The following is a 13,831-nucleotide window of genomic DNA, read 5'->3' on the forward strand; positions in this document are numbered from 1 at the left end:
ACGTATGCCGCTGGAATAATTAAGAAACGAACGTAATATCAGAAATGAAAATTATTGTAAGAGTCACCCTGGCAATTCTTTGACCAATTTGAGAAGTGTATAAAAAAAGTACTTCGAATCGTATTTTTTCCTTCACTGTTACTGATTGTAATTCGTCTAACGAAATTACAGAATGAACGATTCCCTGACGTTATTGGCGTACGTGAAATGAAAGTAACGATAGCAATCATTGATCAATTCCGAGTGCAATATTCCTCGATGCTTTTAGAACAATCTCCGTTTCTTTTGTTACGCGCATCGTGCCTATTGAAATTTAAATCATGCAAGCCTCTTGCTTAAACAGCCAGTGGTCGTATTGTTTACTCCTATCTATTTTCTAATACTATTCGGATAAAAGCAGCGTGACTTCCCTGTGAAACTATCTGCCTACCACCGACATTTCCTACGATACTCCGCGATAGAGTATCTTTCTTAAAACGCGGAAAGGTTAAATTGTCGCGACGTCGATGCACGCTGTGGGCGTGCGGAAACACAATGAACGCCCTTCTGGATCCGCGTGTTGCCTGTTCGGAGATAAAATCGATACACGACTTTCTCCTTCCTCTCCTTTGACACTTTCTATCGATAAAGCGATTCGATTAGCGTGCTTCCAGGTAGAAAATGGCGACGGTGAAGGGGATTTCCGCGATCTTCGCGCCAACGGCGGCTCTCGATGCCCTCTTTATCGAATACGATTATTACATCGAAGACAATAGCGCCGGCTCGAGTCGACGATATTAACAAAGCAAACAGTGGAAGCGTAACGAGAGCACGGCCTTATCTCGTCGAGCCAATTACCAATGAACAGAAACGAAATTAAAGATGCGTATCGTTCGGACATGTGTTTAGCACCGTCGAATTAACACTTTCTCGTCGGCGTCAATTAAACGATCGTCGGATAGCTTGATTGCCGATTTCGACCGTGAAAGGGGGCACCAGCATCCTGATGGAGCCTTCGTACTAGTTTATTACCGATAATTAGGAGAGCAGTTATCAAAACACGATCGTTTTTTAGACACGAGGAGCGACGGGAACAAGAATGAATTCTACGCGCGAAAACATAACGAAGGCTCGTATAAACATCTCGACTAAAATTTCTTTATCGCGCGAGGGTGCATCCGGGGATTAATCGAATACGGTGAATAGCCCAGCGCAGGTTCTTCATTTCCTGTTGAAATATTGCAAATGAAGCTCTGTCCACGCCCGAGCTGTTTGCTCCCGTTTTAATTATCGGAGAATCGAATCTCGTTAGCCGCGATTCGTCAAGAGTGCTAAATACGTTACGCCGTATAAATTATTCGTCCAAGGGCATGCACACCTTCCGTGCCTAATTGTGCCGTATGCATAGGTTTAATTAAGGACTCGGTCACGTATACGCGTTTGATGAATAGTCCCGGTGGCAAAGGTCCAAGACTCTCGCATCGATTCATCTCCGGCAGGCAACCATCGCGAAATAACCATTAATTTCAAACTTCCGTCCGAAAGTTGCAATTATACAAATTGTCGAATCCCGAAGGGCAGATTTCGACGGAGGTCGTCACCTTCGATTACGAGGCTCTCGCAGCTTGCGCGTTACAACGATTTCGTTTCTTCCTTTCGCCGATTCTCCCAGACACGGTAACGGGCTACGCTGATTAAGTAATAAGCAGTTTCACCTGAGACTTTTCTTAACTATATCTTTCGCCCTGCAAAGTGTGCGACGTGTCCCAGAAACGGTATATGATTTTGCAAGTTTTTTCGTTTTGTACGTCGTTCGAATAAAAGAAAGAGAGTTTAACTATTTAAACAGCCTGCTAAAAGTTTCTTTTTATCGAAGGGGTTCGTGGGAAGGAGAGGTTTGAGAAACCCTGATACAGATTATCATTCCGTCCCGTCGAAATTTAATTCGCCTTCTCGATCGTCGTTATCTGTCGCTTAAAAAAAAAAGAATTAATATATACGCGTTGTAAGAAATTCCTCGAGAGCTGCTATCCAAAAAGCCTCGCCGTAACCTCCCGCGCGGTGGCGCGTAATGACGAAGAGACGCTGGGTAATCGTTTTTTTTCGCAATAAAATTCGTTCCTCCGAGATTAATCGAGATTCCACTTCGCCAGAGGTAATCCCCGATGCGGCGGATTGTCGGGTCTCGGGCGAAAAGAAGATCCACGCACGTGGGAGTACGGACTACGCGACCCAGTTCCGACGGTGTATCGGTAATTTAAGATCGATAAACCTCGATCTATCGAAGCTATCCGGTTACGTCGGCGGGGGATTAAAAAGTATATAGCCGTTCACGGGGTAATCCCTTCTTGCCGTGGAAATAATACGTAATCGGCGGGAACAGGAGAGCCTCGATCGAATATTAAGTTTCCTGAATCGACCCAAATGTGTTTGATATTCGATAAAAAAAATGGATTAAAAATATTATGTTCCGCGACATTATACTCGGTCGACGGCGCGGCCTGGACGGAATTTTACCAGCAATCTTTCTCGCCCCTCGCGGAGGATCCTCGCCGGTTAAGTTCGAAATCCTCTTTGCGAGCTTTTTCACGGTTTTACGTTTCATAAACACGACGGTGTTCGGAGGGAGGTACGATCGCAGGGAAGAGAGAAGGGGAGGATGGCCAGAAACGAAGGGCTTATCATATTTTCGTGCTGCGGGACAAATCCCTAAATCTTGTTTACAAGCAAATTCCACAATACCGGGTATAAGGGATTTAATGCGACTCGGAGCCGATCTTCGCGAAAGACTCCTTTAAAGTGTAATTTACTACGAAAGGATTATGCGCCGGCCAGGATCGGACACGGGAAACGCTTTTGTTGCTGGACGTCTGCCAAACTCGTTCTTTACGCGTTCACAAAGCGCGAATTATTCTAATGCGATGTATCGACTGCGTCTCGCTGTCTTCTAAAGTCCACGTGTATACCGGACGGACGACAGGTTTTCATCGTTCAGCTGCAACTTGGAAACTGTGTTCATCGACGTTCGAAACCCGACAATAAACACGTATCCATACGGAGTTATTTTATTTGTACCAGGTTGTCACGTACCGAATTAACCCGTCACGTCAAAATATAAGAGAAGCGTTTTTACTTTGTGGTAAATCTATTAGGAAGGTTTCAGCGACAATAAAATGTGAATTATTTATCTTAGAAGTATGCATTTAAGGGAGTATTTCTGATTTGACACTTTGGTAAAACCGTTTCAAATTTTTTTTCATGTAAAAGAAGTATGAAATCTACTTTTGAACCCAGCAACCTGCTCCCATAAACAGTACAATTACCTTTCACAAAACTTTTACCCTGTGTGCTTCCTGTTCGAACAAGATTTAGTCGTCCTTCTTACTATATTATTAGAACGCAAACTTCGCTAAATTATGGTAGCAAGACCAGATCAAACATACTTTTATTGCCGCCCATCCATCCCTGACCCGAGTCCTTGCGTGTTACAGTTTCTAATCACAAAGTTCGAGTTTTGGAGAACCGCCCATTTAATACGTATCGACCCAGCAACAGCGTTCATTCAGAAAACGTTACCTTGAATTACAGAAGGAGACCGTTTCGGCCGTAAAGTCTCGACGAAACGAACGTCGACGGGTGGCTCGCGTGTCGTGAACGCGGGATTGTTGTGTAACAACATTCAGAATAAGTTGTACGACAAATGTCGAACGAAGGCTCGAACTAAGTGAACCGTGAATCGATGGGATCACGGTTTGCAAGCCGGCTCGTCAGGATTCCTTCTCCGTGGCGCGTTTTCCTATTGTGGACGGAACACCTTGGACCTCATACCGGGACATTGTGCAACTGCGAGAATCACAGCTAACGGCGGGATGGACCGAGGGACAGCAAGAGGGAGGGGTCGAAGAAGATTGGTGCTTTTGGAAGATTGAATGCGTGGGTGGCGGAGTCACACGCCGACCGAGAACTCCAAATCCGGTCTAATAAGGCGTCCCGACGTCGCAACACGCCTCGTTAAGTTTCACGAAACCGTTCACGCTGTTTAAGTTTCACGAGGATACGCGAAGAATATATTTACCGCGGCAGTTTCGTGGAAAATTATTTCTAGCCGAGGTCGAAGATGCTCCTACGTTCTTTTTTTTCTACAAAAGGCCTACAGATAATTTCTCGGATATTAATACGTTCTAAAACAGAAACTGGTACGTCCAAACAAAAGAATAAATACAGAGTGAATCGACAGGATCTATTATCTAAAATAATTCGTTATTCCATTTGAAATGGTAAATCCAGTTAGATGCAATTTAATTTTGTTATATAAAACGTGAAGGTATGTGACTTGTACCACTGGTTGTATGGCCATGTGTGTATCATAAGCGTTAAGGGTGCACAACAAGCCACACCTATTAACGAGACTTCGCTCAAAGGGCGCGTCGAGTGCACGGATAAACGACTAGCAATTTCCGGTATATTTATATCTCAAAGACGTCTTCAACCCTTCTCAGGAATGACCCTGGATGGATCGCGACAAATGGGGTGGTCGATGTCTGGCAACTCGAGCGACTGCTGGCACGTTCGTTCACACGTACGACGCGTCTGGCAGCTATCATCCCCTATCAACGAGTGGTAAGACTGAAAAATCACATCGGATTTATCACGCGTCTCTTGACGCGACTAAATCAGGCATGTTTCTTAAGCGGTGGTGGGCGTTGAAATGCAAAGCTTGTCTGATCGCGGTGCCATCGACTCGGCTGTCGTCGTGTACCGGAAAGGGTCGACTGTGAATCGAAAGAATAGATTGCCTAAGTCAAAGAGAAAAATGAGGAAATTATTCCAAAGCCATTTAAAACGTCTTGGACTCCTGCACCCCGCCTTTCACATTTATAGAATTCGTGGTCTCCAGAATTTCTACATTGAAGAAAACCAGATCCATACATACCCACGAATGAATTACAACTTTTCAGACGTATACTATTTAATTTTGTTTAGGTTTGTTTCTACAGAGCGTAATTAGAAATCTTGAGAGCACCGATTCTAGAAAATCTGAATCCCAAGTTTTTGGAAATATTTCGAATCTTAAAGATATAAATGAGTGAAACATAGGCAAGTGTTTCGTTAGAAACTAGCGACTGATTGTTCCCTTACAAGAGTATAGCTCGCGAACAATAGACCCGCTTAGAAAATATTCTTTGCACGGTTACATAATCTACATCTCGTGCGGGGCACAGGGAGCAGATGTCTCCTCGACAAACGACGGTGTAAGAAATATTTAACATACAGAACTGAAAGGGCCGCATTCCTAATTTTCAGTCTGGCCACCATCCAATCTGAGTCGTCGAGGATCCACAATGCCGCTCTATTTCCTTGACGCGTATACAATCGCGTCATAGTAATCCTGTTAGGAGACGCTTCGCTGGCCAGAATACACCCCGCTGGGAGCAGGAAAAGGGGGTGCCATCTCTCAGTTGGGGCCAACCAATCTCGGCCCACGTTGAAGCCAACTCGATTTATCGCAAAATAGATTCTCCCCCGCTTTCGAACGTAACTAGCATCGAGTTGACCTGCCTGAACCGTCTTATTCCATGAAATAAACGCGAATCCAAATTGAAAATATTAACTCGAGCGCCGATTTATTATTTCCTACAAAACTGAAAAATAATTCCTTCACGAATCAACATTTTTCTATGACGAGTTCTGTAAATAGAACACTTTGAAATATCGAACGGTAAAAGAAATATTTTTGATAAACGTTGGCAAGGTCGTTAAGGTTGAAAGGAAACGATAATAACCGATGCAGCAGTGGCCGATATTACATCCGAGCAGAGCAGAGGATATATAGCAATTGTGAAAACAGTAACAGCTGTAACAACTAGATTTCGACAATTAAAGTTCGACGATCATTAATCATTTTCCATTTTCCGAGAGGGCAAAGTGTGAGTCATTAAGAAGGGTGAATTCTTCCTGATGAATGTAACACGCGCTACAGGTCTGTTTTTTTAAAACGCCTAAGGAAACACGCCGTGGCTTACTTCCTGAAGCAATTAATCAATCTCTTCCTACATCGAGGAAATCCTTGTTTAATCTCCGTTTCTTGTAACTCGAAGAAACAACACTTCCCGCTAAAAAAAAATTAACCATACTCGGTATCTCGACTGCTCGTTCCTCGAGCGATATCTCAATTGCATAATAATTTCTTTTACTATTCGTAATGTGAATTTTATGTAACCCTATAAATAATAATATGCTTTAACCGACTACCTACTTATTCGTATTAATCACAATTTTGTACTTACAAACGATTCTCTACTCTTGGGTTCGTAAGATTATCGAGCCTCGATCGTGAAACCTTTCTTAAAGAACTCTGCTTCGACTCCGGAGAAAGGCGAGACAAGAACACCTTAACGTCACATAAATTTCTACCCGTTCACACCCAAACGGAAAATCGTCCAGACAACAAGCACAGCGAGAGACGAGGCGAATCACGCTTCTCTCGAAACCGCCCGCACCTTCGAGACCCCACGAATAGGAACACATGCAGTCGCACGGCAATAACTCTAAAATTTGATTGCACCAGCCATCGGGGTAGTCCACCCCCCCCCCCCCCAAGGCAACGATGGTAATAGGCGCTCAACCCTTGCATCAACACCCACGCACCCACACAAATTCCGCGTGTGCTCGGTCTGCGGCACCACCACGTCGTAAATAAAGCGAAAATTGTTGACCGGTGCCTTTCGGCTTGGTTTAAGCGTTAAACAAAGGCCCACGGTGATGTCGGCCGCCGTATCTTTGATCTCTGTTTGCCGAGGCATGCATCACACGCCAGATAATCGGGAATAATTATTTGTTAGATAAATACGATCCCAGCCGGCGATAGGAGGTCGAATTTATGATGGACCACTTGCCGCTTGTAAATGACGCGATGAACGCACACTCTCCCGCCGGGCCATGAATCGCCTGATACGCAACTCTTCCATCAGCCCTATATTATTTATTCTAATTCCTTTTTCTTATTTTCGATAACGCCTTTATTGCGTTAATACCGTTGTTCTTGCAAAATAAAGTAAAAGAAAATAATATATGTACAAACTATTATAAAACAAACTTGACATAAATGTAAAGAAAGAAATAAACAAATGCAAATATATAACAGTGATAACGGGAGTTGAAATAGAATAAAAAATGGGATTCGTAACAAGAGAAGAGGATCGTGACAATGCACAACTGTGCAGGAATAGAGTTACCGTGAACTGAGACGAATAGATTGTAGTTGGGGATCTAGTGGAATGGTACGAGAGATTAGTATTACACGCGCGTGTACGATCTCGGTTTCGGGTATTAGCGTTCACCAGCGAGCTATGGAGCCCCTGAGCCTTGTATTGTTTATGGGACTGCGGACGATGATGATTTGAAATTCTAATTAATCTGCGCCCTGTTAATGATCGTTTCGGTTGGGCTTGAACACGCGCAGTTGAGTTGGAGGTTCGAGGTTCCACGTTGGGACGAAACTTCATTCGATTTTATCATTAGTATAGATAAAAAAGAAATATTCTACAGGAAGCGAAGAATAAAAGGAACTGTTTCTAACTATCCTCCGTATGAGAACTATTAAATCTAAGAATTTGTTACATTTAATTTTTAATATAGAAAAAAAATCCCACGACTTTTGTTCTGTCGACCTCTTTCCCGACTTTTCCGGATTCCGCGTCGCTGGAGAGAAACGTCGCTGACTGAAAGTTTCACTTTTACCCTGAAACCCGTTCCTAGATCGATCTGAAACGCGTCAGCCAATTACGGAACATCCATAATTACGTTGTTCCCATAAGCGTAAACTCGAGTAAGAAATTTCGCAGCGATTGGTGGCTTCATAAATACGCAAATCCGCGCGTGTAGGCGATGGAAGTGTTGCGTGCCGCGGCTGACGCTTGCGTAACGACAGGCCAGCCTTGATCCGCACCCTTCCGATAATCGTGCCTCTCGAGAGGATCTCTAGATCTTCCCGCCGCGTTCCCGGCGTGCCGCGTGCAATCGACCGTCTGGATCGCGTGCATCGCGTTGCATCGGCTCGCCAGGATATTTACGCGCGTCCTTACGATCAAGCGCGGATGCGGCCTGCTCCCTTAGACGTTATGAAATGTAAATTGTGAAACGTAGATCAGGGATGCCTGTTTCTCACGGCTAGGTAGCCCGAAGACTTCGTTTGAGTTATTACACCGTTTAAATCAACGGTACGGTTCTCGATGTCCGCGTCTTAATTAACGCACCGGCGAGTATGTTAGCTCACATCGGCTCGCGTTTCGTACCCGATGCGCCGTTTAATCGTACATCTCGCAAATTAAAAGCTTTTTTCCCCTGGGAGATCGAAACGCTCGAACGATCGACTGCGCGAATTTGCCTCGTGAGAACGGAAAACGATTCACTTTTTTTTTATAACGACGCTGACGATCCTCGTGCCGATGAATTTAAAACGCTTCGGGGTTCGCGGAGAATTTACGAACTTCGGAGCAGATTGTTATCTAAAGTAGCACGGTGAGGTTGCGGTAGAAAACACTTTATCTTCGGATTTCTAAAGGCCTTTGCAATCAAGCTGTCCTGTCAGGTTGATTGCAACATTCTGCAACTCTATTTTAAAGTAACATTTTAATTTCGCGTGAGTAATTCTCGCTAAATACCTAAGGAATTGCCTGCTTAATGGGAGTATTCTGATTTGGAAGGTAAATTTTTAAAACAGGTATTCTTGCTCAATTTAGGTATACAAAAAAAAAGGAAAAATGAAAAACACTTGTAGACCAGAATACTCCCTTAAGGGCATTGACGAGGGTCTATACTCCGCGCCACGACAATCGACTATCCCTCGACGCCATCTCTGGTCTCTTCGAGCAAACTTATAATCACGGGTGCTGCTCGGTCTCTGAAACAATCGCCCCCGCACACCGAGGGGAAAGTAGTCACGATAGAGCAAATTAACTTTGTTGAAACCGAAAACGTAACACCTCACGGGTCGACAAGCGATCCAGAGTATCGCGAAGCCAGCAGAAGAAGCTCCGGTTGGTCCGGGATTCTCTGGATCCGCGCTACTAAATCTCACTTTGGTCCATCATGTGTCTCGCGTATAATATTTGATTTGACAGATTCAATTATATCTGACACAACAAACCCCAAGTATCGCGGGACTGACTACCATCTCCATGCCAAAGTGGTAATCTATTCCCATCCTCCGGTCGTGTTTAACTCTCTGCAAACAAGACGCCTGAGAGTATCCAAAGAAAGAAAAAACGATATATCATTTTTCAGCATTCCGCGCGGTACGAAAACAATCCGCACGCAAATCGTCCGAGTTTTACGCGTACGTCCGGCCCGGTGCACCATATCGTACATCAACATCCCGCAAAAGGTGGGCGGACGTCGCGTCAGTCGCTGACGCCCCGCGAAATTGAATCTAAGGGGTCCGGGGTCTGGCGTTTCTTCCTTCCTCCCTGCAGCCATGTTCGCTGCAGGGAGGTCGCAAATCATCACCTCGCTACATTTACAACGTTAGATAGCCCAAGATTACGGTCGTTCGGTTTTCGAGCCTGAGAAGAGCCGGTTAAAACGAGAAATTCCATTCTGCCCCTACGTCCCCACCCCCCATTCGTCCCGCCCTTGACAGTCCACGGTGGTTATAGCGCCTTTCGCGAAACCGATCGGTGTCGGCTCCGTAGATATCGCCTGGATGGCCACTCGCGCGAAACAATGCGCCTGCCTTCCGCAGAACGTGCAGCCGTAATTTATCTGCTGGCGAGGACTAATGAGCCCATGATTACAGGGACCGAGCGAGAACTTCTTGCGAACGCCGAGCCGGATGCCGCGTGTTCGTGCGTCTCGGTCTGTCTTAGCGATCGTTGATTCGAATGCATATTATCGCGCGAAACGCCCACCCACCTGCGTCGCGGGATCCGAGATTTCATTTGCCGGCGCGTATTGTTTCTGCTCGACCAGTTGGGCTTGATTGAGTGCTTAACAGTGACAGGGGTCGAGCGCGCCGGTGATCATTGAAATGCTTCGCCATTAAAGTCGACGAACCGACGTATGGGGTAACGCGGTATGAAACCGGGCACTTTATACCGATATTATTGCAACAAACACCGACATGCTACCGAATACCGAGATTAAAAGTATTATTTTAAATTTCATTTACCAACGAGCTTAGGTTTTGCTTCGCTTTCGAGTACGAGGCGTCGAGATAAATCTTCCGCGATTCTCTCGAAAAACATCGCGAAGGTTCGCACGTGACAACGGCAGAGGCTCGAGGTCCGTGTGCTCCACTGGTTTTTATTTCCCAGAGAATTTGGTCCTGGCAAAATTCCTCGAGAAGACATTCAGCCTCGAAACCCTTCCGCGTGATCAAGGACCCGCACTTACCGTTTCTCGCGCTCCTTAAGCCGTTCCTACGTTTTTACATTCTCGACGAAATCCCCGTGGCTTTGTGCCTGTTTATTATGCTCGCCGTCCAAATGATGTCATTAGATATACTTAAGCGGAACTTTATTGGCGTCCTTTATGCCGGTCGAACGGCTCCCGTGAAACTAATTCGTGAACCGCGCGTTCACGACTCATCGGTTATCGGGCCGAATTTCCTTCTCTCCCCCCCTGCCCTGCTTGGATTTCGTCGTCGCGTGAGAACCGGCCATGTTTTTATCGCTCTCTATACCGGTGGCCGTTTCGCGGCAGCTTTCCGTGCAAGAATTCGTCGTAACCCTGGGGCGTACACTTTTACGATAATCTTTCTTACGACTGATTCCGCCGTCGTGAACTTTCTAGAGGTGAAAGATCGAATTGACCTGTTTGTCCAACGCACGAACCGCTCTCATGAGAGCCGTTATCGGGAAACGGCGCGATCGTTGTTTTATCACCGCCAGGTTCTGCGATTATCAATTTTTATTTGGCAAATAATAACGATAATAGCGAACGAAACACGTGTTCGAGACCACTCCTTGGCGAATGCAATATAGAGGGTATTGAAAAAAAAACGGTTCTCGACTTTCATGACAGATGGAAAGATCCTAAAATTGCTGATACTAGCCAAATGTAACAAATTCTGAGACTTTTGACATAAATCAATTTTCTGGAGAACATTGCATATTTCTAAAAATTTTATTCCTCGTTTTCCCTGCTCGATAGTGCTATGCTCTACGAGACACCCTATATATATATTTGAAGTAGGTTTTCCATTAACTTTCTAATTATTTACTACAGTAGATCGATAACAATGGCCATTTAATAAATATTAAATTTGAATGAATTCGAACGGTTTATTTTCGCTTGCAATGGAAAAAAGTATTATGGTACCGATTCTGACGGAGATTTCATTTATCGAATCCATCGTCGAATGCTAAAACAAAAATGTAAAAAAATAATTATGGCCCATGAGGGGATCGAACCCGCGACCTTCGCGTTATTAGCACGACGCTCTAACCAACTGAGCTAATGGGCCGATGACATCCACCGGTAGTTTTGTATATTTCTCCTACAATATAAATTATATGTTATTGTTAAGAATAACGTTACACTCGTTTCTAACAACGAGTATTAATAATATTCCATTCGAAACCAGTATGAGTAATATAACCGAGTTTAAGTCGTATGAAAGTGTCTTTGAAATTTCCACTTTTCACTTTAGATGCTTGAATGATTTTTTGTTTAAAAATTACCTTTGATTGCTAAAGTGTTTCTTCATTTATTCTCCCGTATCATTTTTTAACCGTTCAATAATATTTGAAGCCTACGAATGAAACGATCATAATCTATTCCAGATAGGATTATTCGAGATTGAAATTTTAGCATCATGTGTTAGAGCTTGGGCAAAGTTATCGGATTGTAGTTTAATAAGAGGATAAAATGTGCAGAGTCTAGAAAAATAGTGGGCTAAAGAATCATGAGTTCGGGAGAGAACGATCAATACCACGTTTCTCCAGTGGGAGAATGATGAAAGTGCAACTAAAGTAATTTTCAGAGTAATTTGGATCGTGTATAGTGGAAAATATTTGCCAAGTTTGTTTTTCAAATACTGAAACTTTTATCTTTTACCTTCGTACGTATAATTAAATGAAATAAGTACTATATAACACTAAAATAGAAACAAATTCAATATTAACGTCATCTCTAAAGTTATGCAAGGTTACATAAAATTTGACGATCGAACAATTGGTTAGTTCGAAAATGAAAGAACGGTGACATCGTTTAGAAAAGAAGTTTATTTCGTCGACAAAATTTAGAAGTATTAATAATCAGACAAAATGCCTGCCGAAGAGCCAATTGATATGTTAAATAACACGCTACAAGAAATTGTCTTTAGAACTAAGAATTTGGAAAGATTCAAACGACTGGCACGTCACACTCATTTCGATGTCAGAGAAGTTGAAGGTTATGCGTTTAGAATATTATTACTTTTTCAAAGCGTTTAGTAATTATTATATTAATTCCTTTTCATAACAGCACTGGCAATAATCCATCGAAAATGCGTAGAAAAATTAGGTCCTATAAACAGACCAATATTTCGTGATATCTTTCAATCGGGTTTAGACTTTACGGAAAATATTCGTCACTTACTAATCGACAGAATATTCTCCGCGTTCGATAAACGAAATGCTCTGCAGGTAATGAAATGATAGAAAATAAGCTGCCAAATGATGAATGTATGTTATAGATCATATTTTAGGTACATCTCGATCAATGGGTCGAAGGTCTTTCGACATTACTTCGTGGCAGCTTGGATGAAAAGATACACTACGCTTATCAAGTAAGGATTTCTCCGAGTTTTTTACTTATCATCAGCTGAAATTTTCCATTCACAGGTGTACGACATCCTGAAGACTAACAAACTAAAGAGAGAGCAGATATTTCTAACGATGCACGGTTGTTTGATCAAACTGCAGAATGATGAAAATCCTGACGAAGCCGTTAAGGTAAAGGAAAATGTTTCTACAGACTGTATGTAATAAAATTCCTTTGTTTCGCAGGACTTGATAGATATGTTGATGAAGAAGCTGGACGTGGACCGTGACGGATACATCTCGGAAGAGGATTTCAAATCAGCTGTTAAAGACAAAGATCAACTCTTATTGGAATGCATGGGGCCAGTGTTCCCTTCGAGAGCAGCTCGCCACACATTTTTAACCACGTTCACCGATCGTCTAGGAAGATATTAATAATTGAAAAAATAGCGAAAGTACGACGGTTTCGAGCAGATTATACTGTTCCGTTCGCGTTGAATTTACGTCAAGAACGACGCACGCATGGCGAAGTTTGCCAGGAGCAGAGCTCTTATTGAAAAGCCAAGAGCGCGTTCTCGCAATGCCAATGGGGGAAGAAAACGTGCCAAATCAGACAGAAAAGATCCGTCTAGGCTGCTGAACGCTCCACTAAGTTTTCCAAGTTCAACCTGAGGTGCATTCCTTACGACTCATCGAACGGCGAAGATTGACTTGCTCCCTCTTACAAACAATCGTTAATGGACCGCAATAATACCATCTCCTAATCGCATCAGATGCAATTCGTGATGCAATCGTTGAAAGGGACGCGATCAGCTGCTCAATTGGTGCAAATTGCGTTTCCTCGTGAAGTTTCGTTTCCCTATTTTTTATCCGGTCCGATAGATTTCGAGTGTACTCACAAAAGATTAGTCCGTTCAAGGAATCGTTTTTCGAACGATGGTTCGATAATTCTCTCCGCAATCCATAGATTTGCGTTTCAAAATCTGTCCCACTCAGCAACTCGTTCCACTTTTCAGAATTACGTATAACGTATTGCGTAGAATTTGTATAATTTTATTTAAATCTTATGGTAACTTGTTAAAAACGTCAGACGAAGAAATAAATATTAT

At 43.4% G+C, this 13,831-nt stretch overlaps 1 protein-coding gene and 1 non-coding gene across 2 annotated transcripts; one reads left to right on the forward strand and one right to left on the reverse strand.

The window, feature by feature from the left end:
• Positions 1 to 11,369: 11,369 nt before the first annotated feature.
• Positions 11,370 to 11,443, reverse strand: Trnai-aau (transfer RNA isoleucine (anticodon AAU)). Its single transcript has one exon. It is a non-coding gene; the product is annotated as a tRNA-Ile (tRNA).
• Positions 11,444 to 12,245: 802 nt separating this feature from the next.
• LOC143351763 (calaxin) lies at positions 12,246 to 13,157 on the forward strand. Its single transcript, XM_076783638.1, has 5 exons — positions 12,246 to 12,372; positions 12,445 to 12,605; positions 12,668 to 12,748; positions 12,804 to 12,914; positions 12,969 to 13,157. The coding sequence occupies exons 1-5, from the start codon at positions 12,246 to 12,248 to the stop codon at positions 13,155 to 13,157; spliced, it is 669 nt and encodes a 222-aa protein (XP_076639753.1).
• Positions 13,158 to 13,831: the final 674 nt, after the last annotated feature.

Source organism: Colletes latitarsis, chromosome 2 (assembly GCF_051014445.1).
Source record: "Colletes latitarsis isolate SP2378_abdomen chromosome 2, iyColLati1, whole genome shotgun sequence".
In the NCBI taxonomy this organism is placed as follows: domain Eukaryota; kingdom Metazoa; phylum Arthropoda; class Insecta; order Hymenoptera; family Colletidae; genus Colletes; species Colletes latitarsis.

Excerpts from the sequence above, each read along its gene's own strand:
- LOC143351763 (XM_076783638.1), top strand. The coding sequence starts at position 12,246 with ATGCCTGCCGAAGAGCCAATTGATATGTTAAATAACACGCTACAAGAA. Across the intron at positions 12,749-12,803 it reads AGATACACTACGCTTATCAA|GTGTACGACATCCTGAAGAC; the intron begins GTAAGGATTTCT and ends TTCCATTCACAG. Across the intron at positions 12,915-12,968 it reads ATCCTGACGAAGCCGTTAAG|GACTTGATAGATATGTTGAT; the intron begins GTAAAGGAAAAT and ends TTTGTTTCGCAG.